This window comes from Crocuta crocuta, unplaced genomic scaffold (assembly GCF_008692635.1).
Source record: "Crocuta crocuta isolate KB4526 unplaced genomic scaffold, BGI_CrCroc_1.0 scaffold243, whole genome shotgun sequence".
NCBI lineage: Eukaryota > Metazoa > Chordata > Mammalia > Carnivora > Hyaenidae > Crocuta > Crocuta crocuta.
Window position 1 is genome coordinate 2,680,152 of NW_027529596.1, and position 13,943 is coordinate 2,694,094.

The 13,943-nt window shown below is 55.7% G+C and overlaps 1 protein-coding gene across 2 annotated transcripts in view; it reads right to left on the reverse strand.

Annotated features, from left to right (window-relative positions):
- Positions 1-767: 767 nt before the first annotated feature.
- Positions 768-13,943, reverse strand: part of POGK (pogo transposable element derived with KRAB domain) — a 13,898-nt gene continuing 722 nt past the window's right edge. Inside the window, exons 2-6 of one of the 2 annotated variants that reach the window (XM_077761794.1) lie at positions 13,752-13,885; positions 8,300-8,426; positions 7,464-7,562; positions 4,618-6,105; positions 768-2,616 (exon numbers count right to left, since the gene is read on the reverse strand). In XM_077761794.1, the coding sequence (XP_077617920.1) occupies positions 4,634-6,105; positions 7,464-7,562; positions 8,300-8,426; positions 13,752-13,883 (1,830 nt within the window). In that variant the 5' untranslated portion in view covers positions 13,884-13,885 and the 3' untranslated portion in view covers positions 768-2,616; positions 4,618-4,633. Of the gene's footprint in view, positions 2,617-4,617; positions 6,106-7,463; positions 7,563-8,299; positions 8,427-11,163; positions 11,403-13,751; positions 13,886-13,943 lie in introns of those variants that run through there. The other variant, XM_077761795.1, reaches the window with a different exon arrangement.

Below are 13,943 nucleotides of genomic sequence, written 5' to 3' on the forward strand. Positions count from 1 at the left end.
AAATCAGGATATTCCCAGTAGGACCTCACAATCAACTTCTCAAGGATCACTCTTTGCCCATCAGGTGAATGCCTGTGTTCCCTCACGTTTTTTGGCTCCTGCCGAAATGCCTCCGGGATGTAGGGTAAAGGGAAGGAAGCTTGGTTTTAGGGGACAGACTTAAATGCCGTGCCCAGCAGACTGGGTCAGCACCAGATTCGGATGGTTTGGAGAAGGAAAAGAGCCTGGATTACTCTTGGAGCGCAGACCACTACTTATTCAACCGAGTCTCTGGGCATGGAGGATTGTCAGGAGTAATTTAACTAAAAGCACACCACGAAAGGGCAGGTAGGTTCTTCTTGCTTTTGTTTTTAAAGAAATTTGTGAAAACTAAGTTTTCCTCTCTGTTCATCAACTTGTTTAGCGTGTCTTCACTCACTTGAGGTGAACAGCCCTCTGTGGAGTTCCCTCATGGGATCTGGTGGGTGCCGTCCCTGAGAACACCTGAAACACGACTGAATGAGGGAAAAAGCTATTTATGCCAGGCCTCCCCGCAACTCCCCACCCCTGGGCTATTGAGTTTAAAACTACGCTATCATTTTTCTTCCCTTTATCTTCAGACACCGACATTTATATTGCCCTCCCATGAGCAGACGCTTTTTTAATTCAGGGATGTTAACACACACACCCACCCCCCAGACTGAATGGAGAATCAAACCTAAAAGAGTTTGAAACGTGACCTTTCACAATGCTAGCAGGTCAATAATAAATAAAAGCACCAGAGCCCATTGTCTTTACTATCAAAGTTTATTGTTGGGGTCAATTTCTACCTACTGGGGAGTACAACTATGTCTCGATATGTGCTCTAGTAATTCTAGGGTAATAGCCATTCTGCAAAATAGTTGTACTGGGACTCTGTTAAGCATAGATCATAATTCAGTGGAAGAATGAGCCCAGAAACACCCTGACAGTAGAGCCATTACTCTAGGATAAAGTTCCAGTGCTGTGCAACCTGTAAGGCATCATCTCTCAGCTGATGATGAGACTCAAGAAGATGGTGGTGGAATGACATAGGAGTCGAACCCATTTTCTACTCTTCTCTGCGAGAAAACTACGGCTCCGATGCAGGAACCCAAAATTAGATCTTATAAAATTTAAGCTCCCAAAGCAAGTAAAACAGGACATAGAGAAAAGGGCCAGGAACCAGGGCAGTGGAGGGTAAACTAAGCAGAAGTGGAGGGAATGGAAACTTCTGGAATGGAAAATAGCTGTATTCAGATGCCATTTGAGAGAACAGGTAATACAGTACAGGTGAATGCAAACTGGGAAGAGTCCCAAAATTGAAAGTTATTCAGATACCAGAAATGAAGTGAAAGTTCCTCCCTTGGAGGAAAACTGGCTTTTAAACTGATGAGGAAGGCGGGTCACTAACAGGAGAATGAGTACCTGAGTAGAAATAGGTGTTTCAAGATGCCAAGAACAGTCCAGTCTGTGAGCGGAGTCTACCGGAAGGAAAAGTGGTTATGGTGGCCTGTTCTGCACATCAGACATTGGAATGACATTTCTGGCAATGGCTTTGTCTAGAAGGTCCTGGCATGGTTTTTTTGTAGCACAGAGAGCTCGGAATGTTCTCATAACGCTCATCGTGTGTGGGAATGCAGATTACTCTGATGTAAAAATCCAATGACCGCCCATCTATTCCTGCAGGACAGACGGATATTAGAAGCCTTGGAACGGCTGCGGCTAAAGGCCCGCCTCCTCTCATGTCCTTGTGATAAAAACATTAAAGAAACCAACAGCAGGTCTTGCTGGGTCAGGGAGCCTTGTGCCATGTGGACAGCAGGTAACTTAGAGCGACTTCTTCCGCAGGCAGCCTGAGACACCGAGGAGCCGTGTACTAAACGCTGCCCCATCGTTAAACAGAATGACACAGAGGGCCACCAAAGACCCTAAGAAAGTCTAGCTGCCAATGAGACTGGGAAGGTAACTAAAACGGCAGAGCCCGCTAACCTGCATCTTCCACCGTAACCTAGTTCGTCTGTGGAAAAGCCATTTGCGGGCACCGGGCCGGGAGGCCCGAGTTTTGTTACTATTAGTATCTCCTTTGTCCAAAAGAGGAAGAGTCTAGTAGCAGGTATACATACGGGACTCATTTCTACAAGGCCTTCTCTGCAGGCTTGACCTTTGTGGGGACAGGCTCTGCTCTTGGAAGCATTTTTAAAGGCGAAAGAAAACATGTACTGGAGGTTCTCTCCGCAGAGGGGACATCAGTGGAGCTGGGCCCACAGGGGTCTCCTGTTGGTGACAAACGAACAGCCTCTTCTCCAGGAAATACCTTTGTTCGTTCATATTTACAGCTTTCTTTAGATGGACACCTGGATTAATCTCTCAAACACAAAGAAATGGGGCAGACGCAGTTTCTTCCCTAATCATGTCTCCACTGAAATCAAGGGTCCTAGGCTTTTCTGACACGTGGTGGATGGGGGGTGGGGTGGGCCGTGTCACAGGACAGGGGGCACAGTCCGGACATGGGGTCGCTCGGCCCCCCGGCCTTCTGCGGCTGCCTGTGCGTCCACACTCGGAGGTATCTTCTTGAGGATTTTCCTCTCACCTCTTTCAAACAAACAGTGCCATGTGCTGGAAAACAGAGAGCCGAAGTGTGAATTGACCCACCGGACTTTAGAAATCGTATACATTTTAACAAACTCGATTCTTCCACTAGATTCCCAAACAGATGAAGAGAGCCAGTCTTCTGCCCATCTGTGCACTACTAAATCTCCTTTTACCGAGAATCCCCAACAGCTTCTCTCACTTCCTCAGTGCGCAGAAGGGCAGCTGACGGAAGAACTGGCGGTCATGATGGGCAGAAGGTCATGCTTGATAGTGGACGTAAATACCTATCTTTATAGCTGCCTCCTTGCCCTGTCTCTTCCCCTTCCTCTTCTGGTAGCAAAGAACTTAGAAAATTAAACACACACACACACACACACACACACACGTTATTTAACAAGGAGAGGGAAAGCAACAAAATGTAAAATACGACAAGACTTAAAAACTCCCTGGAATTCAGTCTGATCGCGGTTAGCAGAAAAATGCTGAATTCATGGAGGGAAAGGATAGTGGACATGAGAGGGACAGAAAAGCAGTTTTGGTGATTTGGATTTAACAATGAGAACGCCTCCTTGACGCCACGGTTATATAAGGGGGTCCCAGAATTCCAGCGAGGTTCATGGCATGAGCACAGTTTGGTTCGGGGCAGGGAAGGAGACCTAGGGGACTCTCGCACTTGTGCGGCCAGGAGCGAGACCAAAGATTTCATTAGCGTCTCCTTTGGAGAAGAAAACAACTAGGACGGAACCCCTTAGTTACGCTATAAAAGGAAGAAGAAACGTCAAAAGGAAGAAGAAGCGTCAAGATAGTTTTAGGTCCTATGTAAAGGAAAGAATAACCTTCATATTAAACACTGTGTCTAGGGAAAAAAATTAATTGACAATTAGGGAAATGAGAGCAAGAGGGTAAAATGAATTGCTTGTTCTTTCTGTACATTTCCCACTGTGCCTGGCTGGCTGTTCTCTCTCAAGGGGTGTGTGTGTGCGCGCGCGCACTGGGGGACGTACATGTAGGCTCACACCCCCTAGTGCTGTCAGTCCCCGTGTGTGCATGTGTGTGTGTGCACATGCGTGTGCTGGAGGGAGGTACGTGTAGGCTCACACCCCCTAGTGCTGTCAGTCCCCGTGTGTGCATGTGTGTGTGTGCACACGCATGTGCTGGGGGGAGGTACATGTAGGCTCACACCCCCTAGTGCTGTCAATCCCCGTGTGGGCATGCGTGTGTGTGCACACACGTGTTCTGGGGGAGGTACGTGTAGGCTCACACCCCCTAGTGCTGTCAGTCCCCATCTCCACTTCCTCTTGGAGCTGCCCTTCTGTAGGCGACTCTGAACATTCCAGACCTACTGCCCTCAGTCCTCAGGCTGCACGCACGGAGGTATTAGACACGCCCACGGTCTTCTCCTTTTCTGGCGCAAAGATTCCAGTTGCAAATCTACCCTGCGGACGGCAGTGGGCCGCGTGAGGTCACCGCCGTTGCTCACGCCACCCCCGAGAAGGGCACTATGAGAGTAAGACCATGTCTTAAAACTCTTTTGAAATCCTAGGGAAAAGCGAACCGACGCTATTGTTTCCAGGTCCCTGTGGGCCCCCGCAGGCCACGCGGGGACGGAGAGCGGAGGCCGCAGCCTGGGGCTCCCCCTGCACCTCCGGCCGCGGCCCCGGACAGCACCGCCGCTCCGAGCGGCAGACACGCGCCCCGGCCCTGCTCTTCCCCGCGACTCCCAAGGGAACGAAACAAGCTGGCGTTTCAGAGCAGACGGTCTGCTAACTGAGCCACGTCAGGCGATGCTCCTCTGGGCCCAGATCACTTGGGCGCGACCGCTCTCCTCGTGAGGGGGTCCGGGGCCGGGAGCGAATCGCCCACAAAACAAGCCAAGCAACAGCAGTCGGATGAGGAGAAGCTGGCGGCCCGTTACCCGCCGCACGTACCCCCGGCCTCAGGGTGCCCGGGAGCGGAGAGCAGCGGCGGGAGGGAAGGGCCGGGGGAACACGAACAGGTCTGGCCGGGAAGGCGCGGGGCGCTTACCTGGTGTCCCCAGCTGTCAGTTGCCCTCCGGCGCGCTCTCGGGGTCGCATTCCTTGGGTGCCTCCCCTCCCCCCGGCAGCTCGCTCTCGATCTCCCACAGGACGTCGTCTTCGTCCTCCAGGCTGCTGGAGATGTGGCACCTCTTGAACCCCTGGACGATGGATTCACTGGAGATGCTGTTCCACGCGACCATGACCCACTCCAGGAAGAGGCCCAGGGGCGGCTTCTTGGCGTTGCCGGTGGGGCTGAGCGCCAGGTTCCCGGCCAGCAGCCAGTTGGAGTACTGGGCCCGGACGCTGTCGTTCAGCGGCTTGTACACCACCACGTCCAGCACCTGCAGCTGCGAGGTCAGGCCCCCGGGGATGATGACCATGTCGGTGTTCATGCTCTCCATGGAGCTCTTCACCGAGTCGGTGGCGTGGCCGCGGAAGCCGTTCAGGATCAGCATGCCCCGCTGCTTGGGCGCCGCGCCCGTCCGCCGCCGCCACACCACCTCCAGCCAGTCCTGCATCAGGTCCTCCGTCATCCAGCCGTAGCGGTGGCACCGGATCTCCATCCCGCTGGGGAACTTGCCGGGGGGGATGTACGTGCCCCTCAGGATGATGTAGGGCGGCAGCTTCCTCCCGTCCGCCAAGACGCCCAGCATGGCGGTGATTTTCAGTTTCTCCCTGCCAGGCGTCTTCACCAAGACGGGCTTCTCGCCCTGGTTGTCCACCGTCACCCGCGAGGGCACCTCTAGGCAGATGGGCGTCTCGTCGGCGTTCCCCATCTGGGCCACCTGGTAGCCGTGCGCCCTGCGCAGCGCCAGCACGCTCCGCTGGTACGTGCCCAGCTTCTCCGTCAGGTCCTCGGGCAGCTGCTGGGGCAGCGGCACCTTGTGCCGCAGGGACAGGTCATACCTTCGCATCATCCTCCGACACCAGCCCAAGCTGGCCTTGAACCCTTTCTCCGGAATGTTCATTTCCTGGGCGATCTCCAGAGCTTTCAGCTGCATGGCCTCCCTGGTGATCGGGTCCCCCTTGGCCTGCATGTACCTGACGTACTCGGCCACGCGCTGGTCCACCAGGGCAAAGCGCCCGTTCTTGGGGCCGCGGAACGCCCGCCGCATGGCGTGGGCGTTCTGGAGCTGCGGCTTCACCTTGCGCCAGTCTCGAACGTTCTTCTCCAGCACCCCGAACTGCTTGGCGGCCTGGCAGTTGTTGGTGCTCTCGGCATACTCCACCACCATTAACTTGAACCCCGCGTCGTAACTGCGCCGCATGCCCCTGCTGAACTGGAACTTGCCGGCGAGATCGTCCGCGGAGAGGTCATACCCCGGGAAGCCCATGGCCATGTAGAAGGGGTACCCCTCACTCCACTCGGGCAGCTCCGTGAGCTCCCGGGGCAGGCGGAGGCCAAAGCCGTCCAGGTGCTGAGGCTGAGGAAAGTGGGGGGCGGCGTTCATCGGCCCCACCCAATCCGGGGGCTTGACGTCCAACTCCTCGTTTTCTGGGACACAAACAGGGACGGGCAGACATAACGACAGTAAGTAAAAGGCAGTCTGGCCTATTCTGATTTTCTGGGTCAAAATGCTAAAGACTGTCGTAATCTGAGGGTCACCCGAAGGAGTAACTTAAACAACAGAAAACGCCTCCCCAGTCCTTACCCGTGTGCCAATTCCTGTGGTCGCCGCACGGGTGTCCCCACAGTACCTGGGTGTCCCCACAGTACCTGGGTGTACCCACAGTACCTGGGTGTACCTGACAGCACCTGTGCACCATCACTCCTTTGCAGGTGCAGCCACAGAAATGAAGTAATACATCAAGGGGGCTGAGCGACCCAGTGCCAGAGCTGGGACCAGAACGCAGGTGCCGAACCTGGCCCCCACGGGCATTTTGCGGGGCCACATTTGGGTCAAAATCGCTTTTATGTAGATGAGAAGCCAAACAGAAGCCATGCTACAATACGGTAGCACAGAATTCAGAGGCATCACGGCCTGACTCACGTCCCCTCTGCCGAGAAGAGCTAGGGCAACACCATACTTAGCAAAGTTACACTTATAAGGCAGAGCACTAGTTCCCTCAGACCAAATCAGCACTTCTGTACTTAGAATGTGGTCGCAGAAACTGGGTAGGACTTGGGAAATTATCGTGATCGCATCTAGACTATGGGGCCATCGGTTGCAAGATACACCATTGAAAAAGAAAAAAAAATGCTGTCCATTTTAAGAGGAGTTCTCAGTTTCAGAGATGTTACCGCAGTGGGGGGAAAACATGTCTGAGAATCAACGAACTATGGCATTTTAAACCCTCACCTACAGAGGGAAGGCAAATAAAATCACTGGCTGCTTAGAAGCTGGATTGATCCAGCCGGTATCCTAACTGCGCTGTGAATCAAGGACCATGCGCCTCCCAGACACATTTGCTCACACACGTACTACAGCTGCTCTTGCTTCTTCTGAGATGAAACGGGCGAGAACCCAGGGTACGCCGCCCTGGCTGCATGCTGTGTCCCATTACTCTCCTCAGGTTTCGAGGGTCCGTGGCTCGCTGAGGCGGCGTCCTTCACCTGCACGTGCACAGGACCAAACGCCCCACGAGCCTGCTCTACTTCCTGAGCATACAAGGTTGCACGTTGAGACTTATTACCCACGGTTGACAGGGAAAGAAATGGAGGCTCAGAGAGGTGAATGAAGTGGCCTCAAGTCACACAGCCCTAGAAAGATATTGAAAATCCAAAGCCCATAATATTTCTGCCTCACAAACCTGCCTTAGCTCTTAGGTGCCCCACACAACGTACAAGGAAACTTAAGATCCCGGTTCACAACGCTCTCCCCGGACGCATGCTGAGTGATTTCACTGTAGTACCTGCAAAGCTTCCTCCTTGGAGCTGCCATTCGTCTGAATTCTGAGACTCCTCGTCACCTTCCAGCCGAGTGATCATGTCGGGCTTAGGGAATGGGAATTCTGTCCATGGGAAATAAAACACATAAGAGCTGTGTGTTGCTGCCTTGGAGCAAAATAAGTACTTTGTAATACGTAAGGAATACCTTCCCCCCACCCTCGCGCACACTCTCTCCACGTGGAGGTTTACAAAAGCCAGGGGGGAACGGGCTCAGGGGTAATTAAAAAGAAAACATGACGGGAAAGAAGTCTGTCCAAGGGCATTTCTGGATCTCTGCTAATGAGGGCTGGTACGAGCAATAGCGAAAAGAACTTCACTGGGCAGGTCCCTGACCTGGTGAACATTCTGGTACCTAGATGAGAAAGGAGGAAACCCCTCCAGCTGGCTACATCCTAATTATACGGATTGTCAATGCCGGGAGGGGGGCAAGGATTCCCTGGGGGTAAGTTCCCAAGCAGCTGAGGCTGACGGGGTAACAGAGAGGCCTGCCTTCCCTCCGTGAGACCCGGGCCCAGATCTGTGGCGACTTTTCTTAGGTCAGGGCTGTAATTTATTTTTTATTTCGATTTTTCCTGATGTGAACATCTGGGTCGGGTGAGGGTGGCTGAGCGCCGGCCCAGGTTGGCGCAGGACACAGTGTGTATATCCTGCCTGGATCCAAAACAGGAAACGCCATGGGCACAGGCATCGAGGGGCCAGAGGCCAAGTTCGGGAGAAGGGGGTGCTGGGTGCGCCAGGGAAGAGAGCGGACAGTGCTCTGGGCCCACGGCTCCAGGAGACTGAGGGAAACAAGCCTTACCCAGCGACAGGACGGTTTCGTAGTTCATCCTCATGACCTCCCGGTACAGCGCTTTCTGCTGCTCCGTCAAAACGTCCCACTCGTCGTCGGAAAAATAGATGGCCACCTCATCGAACAGGGCGGGCACCTGGCAGGGAACAAGCCTTCTCAACGGCTGCCGGCCGGGCAGGCTGACACACCACCCCCCTCGTGTCACAGGGGCTGAGGGCCTGACGGGCGGGCTGACACACACCCCCCCCTCGGGTCACGGGGGCGGGGACGCGGAGGGGCCGCACTCCGGGGGGAGGGAGTGGAGCGCCTCGGNAGGGGCCAGGCTCCCCGCTCTTCCGCCCCCCCCTTGTGTCTCCGTCACGAAAAGTCCTACTGCAAAGCCGGCCGCGTTCAGGGGTACGAATCGCCGCCCCGGGGTCCCCGCCTCCAGGGCCATCCAAGGCTGAAGCCCGCGCCGTCGGCTTCAGAAACTGGCGCCCGCTCGGTCCGTGGCTCCTTCCGGGGCGCGGCCGGCGGTCATTCGCACCCACTGGCCTTTCTCCGTCGCCAGAGCTGCCCGCGCCCTCCCTCCCACCCCCAGCGCCCCGCGCGGGGAGCACTGCGGGGGGAGGCCCTGCGGCTCCCCAGCAACCCCATTTACTCCAGGAGGGCCCGGGCTCAGAGAGGCCTGGTTGCTACTCAAAGCCATGCAGCCAGCACACGGCAGGGCCGAGACCGGGACGCAGCTCCACGCTGAGGTCAGGGCTCCAGCTCCTCCAAGAGCAAAGCCCTGCGCACCCCCCTCGCCCCTCGCTGTACTCCGGGCTTGCTGCCGCCTGGCGCACCGGTCCCTGACCTTTCGGGCCCCCCACGTGGCTCTCCCACTGCCTCCGTGGTCCTGCCGGACGCGGCCTGGCTGACACCCACCCACCCATCTTCCAAGACCCAGCGCAGACCCGCTGGGACCCGGGCTCCACACCCTGGGGGCGCGCATCACACTGCAGTATTCTCTTGGTTTAGTGTCTGCTCCTTACACTAGGATCCAAGCTCACGGAGGGCAACACCTATGCTATTTATTCCACCTCCCGAAGCTTAGGACACTTCCTGTGGCTAGTAATCACTTAGAACATATTTTTTTAAGTTTATTTATTTTGAGAAAGAGAGAGAGAAACAGTGTGAGCAGGGGAGGGGCCAAGGGGGGGGAGAGAGAGGCAGAGACAGAGAGAAAGAGAGGGAGAGAATCCCAAGCAGGCTCCTCGCCACCAGCGCAGAGTCCCATGTGGGGCTCGAACTCACAAACCACAAGTTCACGACCTGAGCCGGAACCAAGAGCTTAACCGACTGAGCCCCCCAGGTGCCCCCAAAACGTGTATTTGAATAAAAGAGTTAAGCAAACAATATCCAAATCTCCTTTCTCTGGTTGCTCTTAGAATAGGTTCACATAATCATTACAATCTGTCTCTTAGAAAACCAAGCCTCCTCTTCAGGGTGAGGGTGAAACACTAGGAGGTAAACGTGGGTGAATCCTAGGTTCCCCTCAGACTTCATCATCTGGGAAGCTGGTCAGCCAGGAATTTTCCACCCCACCCCTTCTCACTTCCCAGCCTTCTGAACAACTCTCCTTTTGGCCTTTTCTCTCCCTAGGAAATTCCAGATCCAGGCCATACCTATTTATAGTCCCCTTCCCTTTGCTGATAAAACGGGACACAGGACTGGCTCTGCCTGTCTTTTCAGAGGGGCCCCCGACACTCACAGAAGAAAACCGTGCTAGGCCTGGTAAAAACGTCAGGAGCCCCAAGCTGTAAGGAGGCCGACCGGCGCCACATTCACGTCCTCACATTCATGACGGAGCCACAGAGGATCTCGAAACAAGCCCACATTATGCTCCAGGACACCCGGTCCAGCGGCTTAGAAATTCTCCTCACAGCAACCCTCTGTGAGGACTGAGCAAGCCTTCGGCCCGGCCTCCCCCGGCCTCCCCTCTCTCCACAGAGGCTTTTTCTCTGGCTGAGCACAGCACAAGGTAAACAGGGCCTGCCCTGGGCAAAACCCCGGAGCCAGGCAGCCTGTGTTCAATCCCAAACACCCCACCTTGGCCTCAGAGGCGGGGACCCTCAATCCCTGCCCTCCCCCTTCCCTCAGAAGACGCAGGACGCGTCCCATAGGTGTTCTTCCTTCGGCCTGTAGGTACTGCCCTGCTCTGCCCGCAAGCTGGCATTCCAGAGCCCGTCTCCACGGGAGACTGTCAGGAAGTACCCACACCCCGCACAGCCTCACGCTGACGAAGCTGCATAACCACCCGGTGCAGGCCTCCGAGCAGAGGGAGGGCTGTTACCAGTGCACGAGAGAGCACCTGCTGTATGCCAGGCTGTGCAGGGCACTCCCTCTTACATGTTTGTCTGTGTTGTTGTTTTTTTTTTTAATGTTTATCTTTGAGAGAGAGACAGAGGGTGAGCAGAGGAGGAGCAGAGAGAGAGGGAGACACAGAATCCCAAGCAGGCTCCAGGCTCTGAGCTGTCAGCACAGAGCCCGACGCGGGGCTCAAACTCGTGAATCGGGAGACCATGCCCTGAGCCCCGAGGTCAGACACTCAACCGACTGAGCCCCCCAGGCGCTCCCCTCTTACATGTTTATAAATACTTATCTTATTGAATCCTTTAAGCAATATAAAGAAATGGGAATCACTACCCCACTTTCATGGGTGAGGAAGCAGCTGCTAAGTAACTTGCCCACAGTCACAGAGTTAGAAAGCCTGACCCCAAAGCCCAGACTTTTCCAGCAGGCCGCTTAGCACGCAGACTTAGCGAGCCCCGGCCTCGCGGGAGAGCTGGGCAAGGACTTGTCCCGCACAGCTCCCGGGGAGAGGGCGGCCCCTGGCCTGCCCTGCCTCTCACCTTCTCCACCTCCGACTCTGCACGCGAGCTTTCCTCTCGGGGCTTCGGCTCCCGCTTTCCCCGTGTCCGTGGTGCAAGCCGGTCTCCTCCCCAGGCCAGGGCCACTCAGGAAAAAGACTCAGTTCGGGTGCATTCTTCCCTTTCTCTACCCGAATCTCGAGTTCTACTCCAATCCTCCTATGGACTCCATTATCCTAACGGAGGGCAGAGTTCTTCCGTTGGAAAGGCTTTGATCGATCACCCTACCACGATTCTCTGCAACCCAACGACATATTTAAGGAACAGAATTCATTTCTCTTCTTCCCCTGGCTTCGTGCCCCAGGACAAGGTGTTTCAACACCAGCACTACTGACATTTTGGGCCACAGAATTCTTTGTCATGAGGGCTGTCCTGCGCGTTGCAGATGTTTCCAGCGGCCCTGGCCTCTCGCCAGGAGATGCCTGGTAGGACCTCCCACTCCCCAACCCCCACCCAAAACGTCTCCAGATATTGCCAAAGGTCCCCAGGACGGGATGGGGACATTCCCACTGCTCAAGATCGGGTCCATGCTCGCCTTCGGCAGAAAAGCCTCTTGAGTTCTCCAGCCGAACGAGACCCTGCCTTGAGCTGACTGCCCCGAACACCGTGCTAGGGATAGTGGTCAGCCCCCCACCTGCCCCGCAAGCCTGGCAACCCCAGGCCAGGCGTCCGGTCTCGAGACCACCAGCACTGTGCTCAGCGATCCCGGACAGAGGGCAGACAAAAGCCCTCTCCCCCAGCTGCCTCCTCCTTTCCCCGCCAAGCGGGGTCTCCGCCTCACTCCCTTCTGGCTGTTCCCGACCCACGGCCACCTTCACCGCACCCGTTTCTTCCAAGGTTCTCCATGCTATCCGGATGTTCCGGGTGGGCCGACTTAGCCTTCAAGCCCGGGTTTCTACCGCCTTGAGGTCTTGCTCCAGGCCGGATGGGACTCACCCCTGTCCTCGAGGGTCTCCCCAGCCCGAGGATCAGAACTAGACAGGCGGTGGGGGTGGGCGGGGGATACGAAAGGAAAGCCGCAGGGCCGCCCACAGCGCCGGACCCGGACCCGGAGCCTGGTGGCCTGCGTGTCTCCCGGGGGCGGCGTACATACAATAAAACGCACTGCTGTTAAGGGTCCAGCTTAAGAGACAAATACTCATTTAAGAACAAATGTCGGCGGACGCATGTAACCTTGGGACAAAGTAATAACCTCTCTGCTCCCCAGGCCTCTGGTGGGGGAGGGGGGCTGGACTGGACGGTGGGGCGCCCGGGATCCTAGGACGACAAACCTCCTACTGGAAGCGAAGGATATAACGGATTCCGATACCGTCCAGACACAGAACCGACCAGGGAACAGGAACACAACTTGTTGCGGATTTCCAGTTTTTACCATTTGTGCCTAAACGTCATGATGTCGAGTGTGTACTGGGGATAATTACACACGATTATAAGAATAAACGCCTGTTGCGCTTACATGGCTCCCCACCCCCCTCACCCACCCCCGGGGTGTCTGGAAGCGCCCCTTGCACAAGCGTGAAGTCTGCTCACTTTTCTGGGGGAGGCGTGTATGGCGCTCTGGCCCACGAGCAAAACCTAGCGGCCCCAGCGACTGGCATGGCTGAGCGTGGACCACGCTGCTCTTGTATTTTTATAAATTCCATCTACTTCTATCATAGTCTTCTGTCCGGATGTGTCCCACGTCCTCTGCCGCCCACCACCCCGTCCCTGAATCCGGGCCGCCTGGCCATGCAGCTCCCCGGCGTGTGCCCTCCGAGGAGAGGCGTTCACACGGAACCACACGGCCTCACCTCCTGAAGCTCTCCGCCTGTGGGGGCAGTGCCCCACGTCTTATGTCAAACGGTTCTCTTCAGCCAGCAGCGGGTGCAAAAGCCCCTCTCCTTCCCAAACGTCAGTGAGGCTCCTCTGGGCCCTCTTCCCTGCCAGGCCTGCGTGGGGGCTCCCCCCGCGTCCCCAGCCTGCGGCCCGGATTCACCAAGAATCCTGCGAAGTTAGAGGAGGAAGGTTCCCGCACCTTTGACATCTGATCACCCTAGTCTGCCTTTAGCAAGAATCTTGTTAAGTCAGCCTAGGAAGACTCCCCGTGTGCCTGATGGCCTCTCAGTAACTTTTCACCCGCGCCGGATCCTCGGCTGGAAAGCCCCGCGTGTCTCCCTACTGCATCGGCCCTGACCCCAAGCTCCAGTCCTGAGCAATCTTCCTCACCACCTTCACGAGCGTCAGAATTCGTTTTTCTTTAACACGGGTCAGCAAACGTTTAGTTGGTGTCTGCGACATGCCTGGCACTAAGCAAAACAGGGGATTCGGGGGTCCAGGTGGGAGACAACCTCTCCCTCTGCCTCTCAGATTTCCAGTCCGACCGATGATAAGCCGCACGACTGAAGAGACTGTTCCCACAACCAGCGCCATTCTTCACAGTGCCTTTTAAAGCCACAGGACTGTTTTCTCAGGAATGCAAACATACCGGGCTGGGCTGGGCTATTTTTACTTCCCGTGCTTGCCTGAGGAGGAGACTGGCTCCCAGGCCGGCTCCTCTCCTCACAGCTGTGTGGACCCATCTTCTCACTTACCCAGCCACCCTCTGAGCAGATCCGGACTTTCTGCATATCTGTGGGGCCATCCTCGGGTTCCCGACTCTGAATCTCTTCTTCCTCTTCTTCTTCTTTTAGGGTCAAATTCAGAGTGTAGGCTGTGGAATCCATCTCTGCAAGCAAGATTCAGTTGAGAAAAGTCAGGCACTAGTGTGAACTGTTCAAATCTTG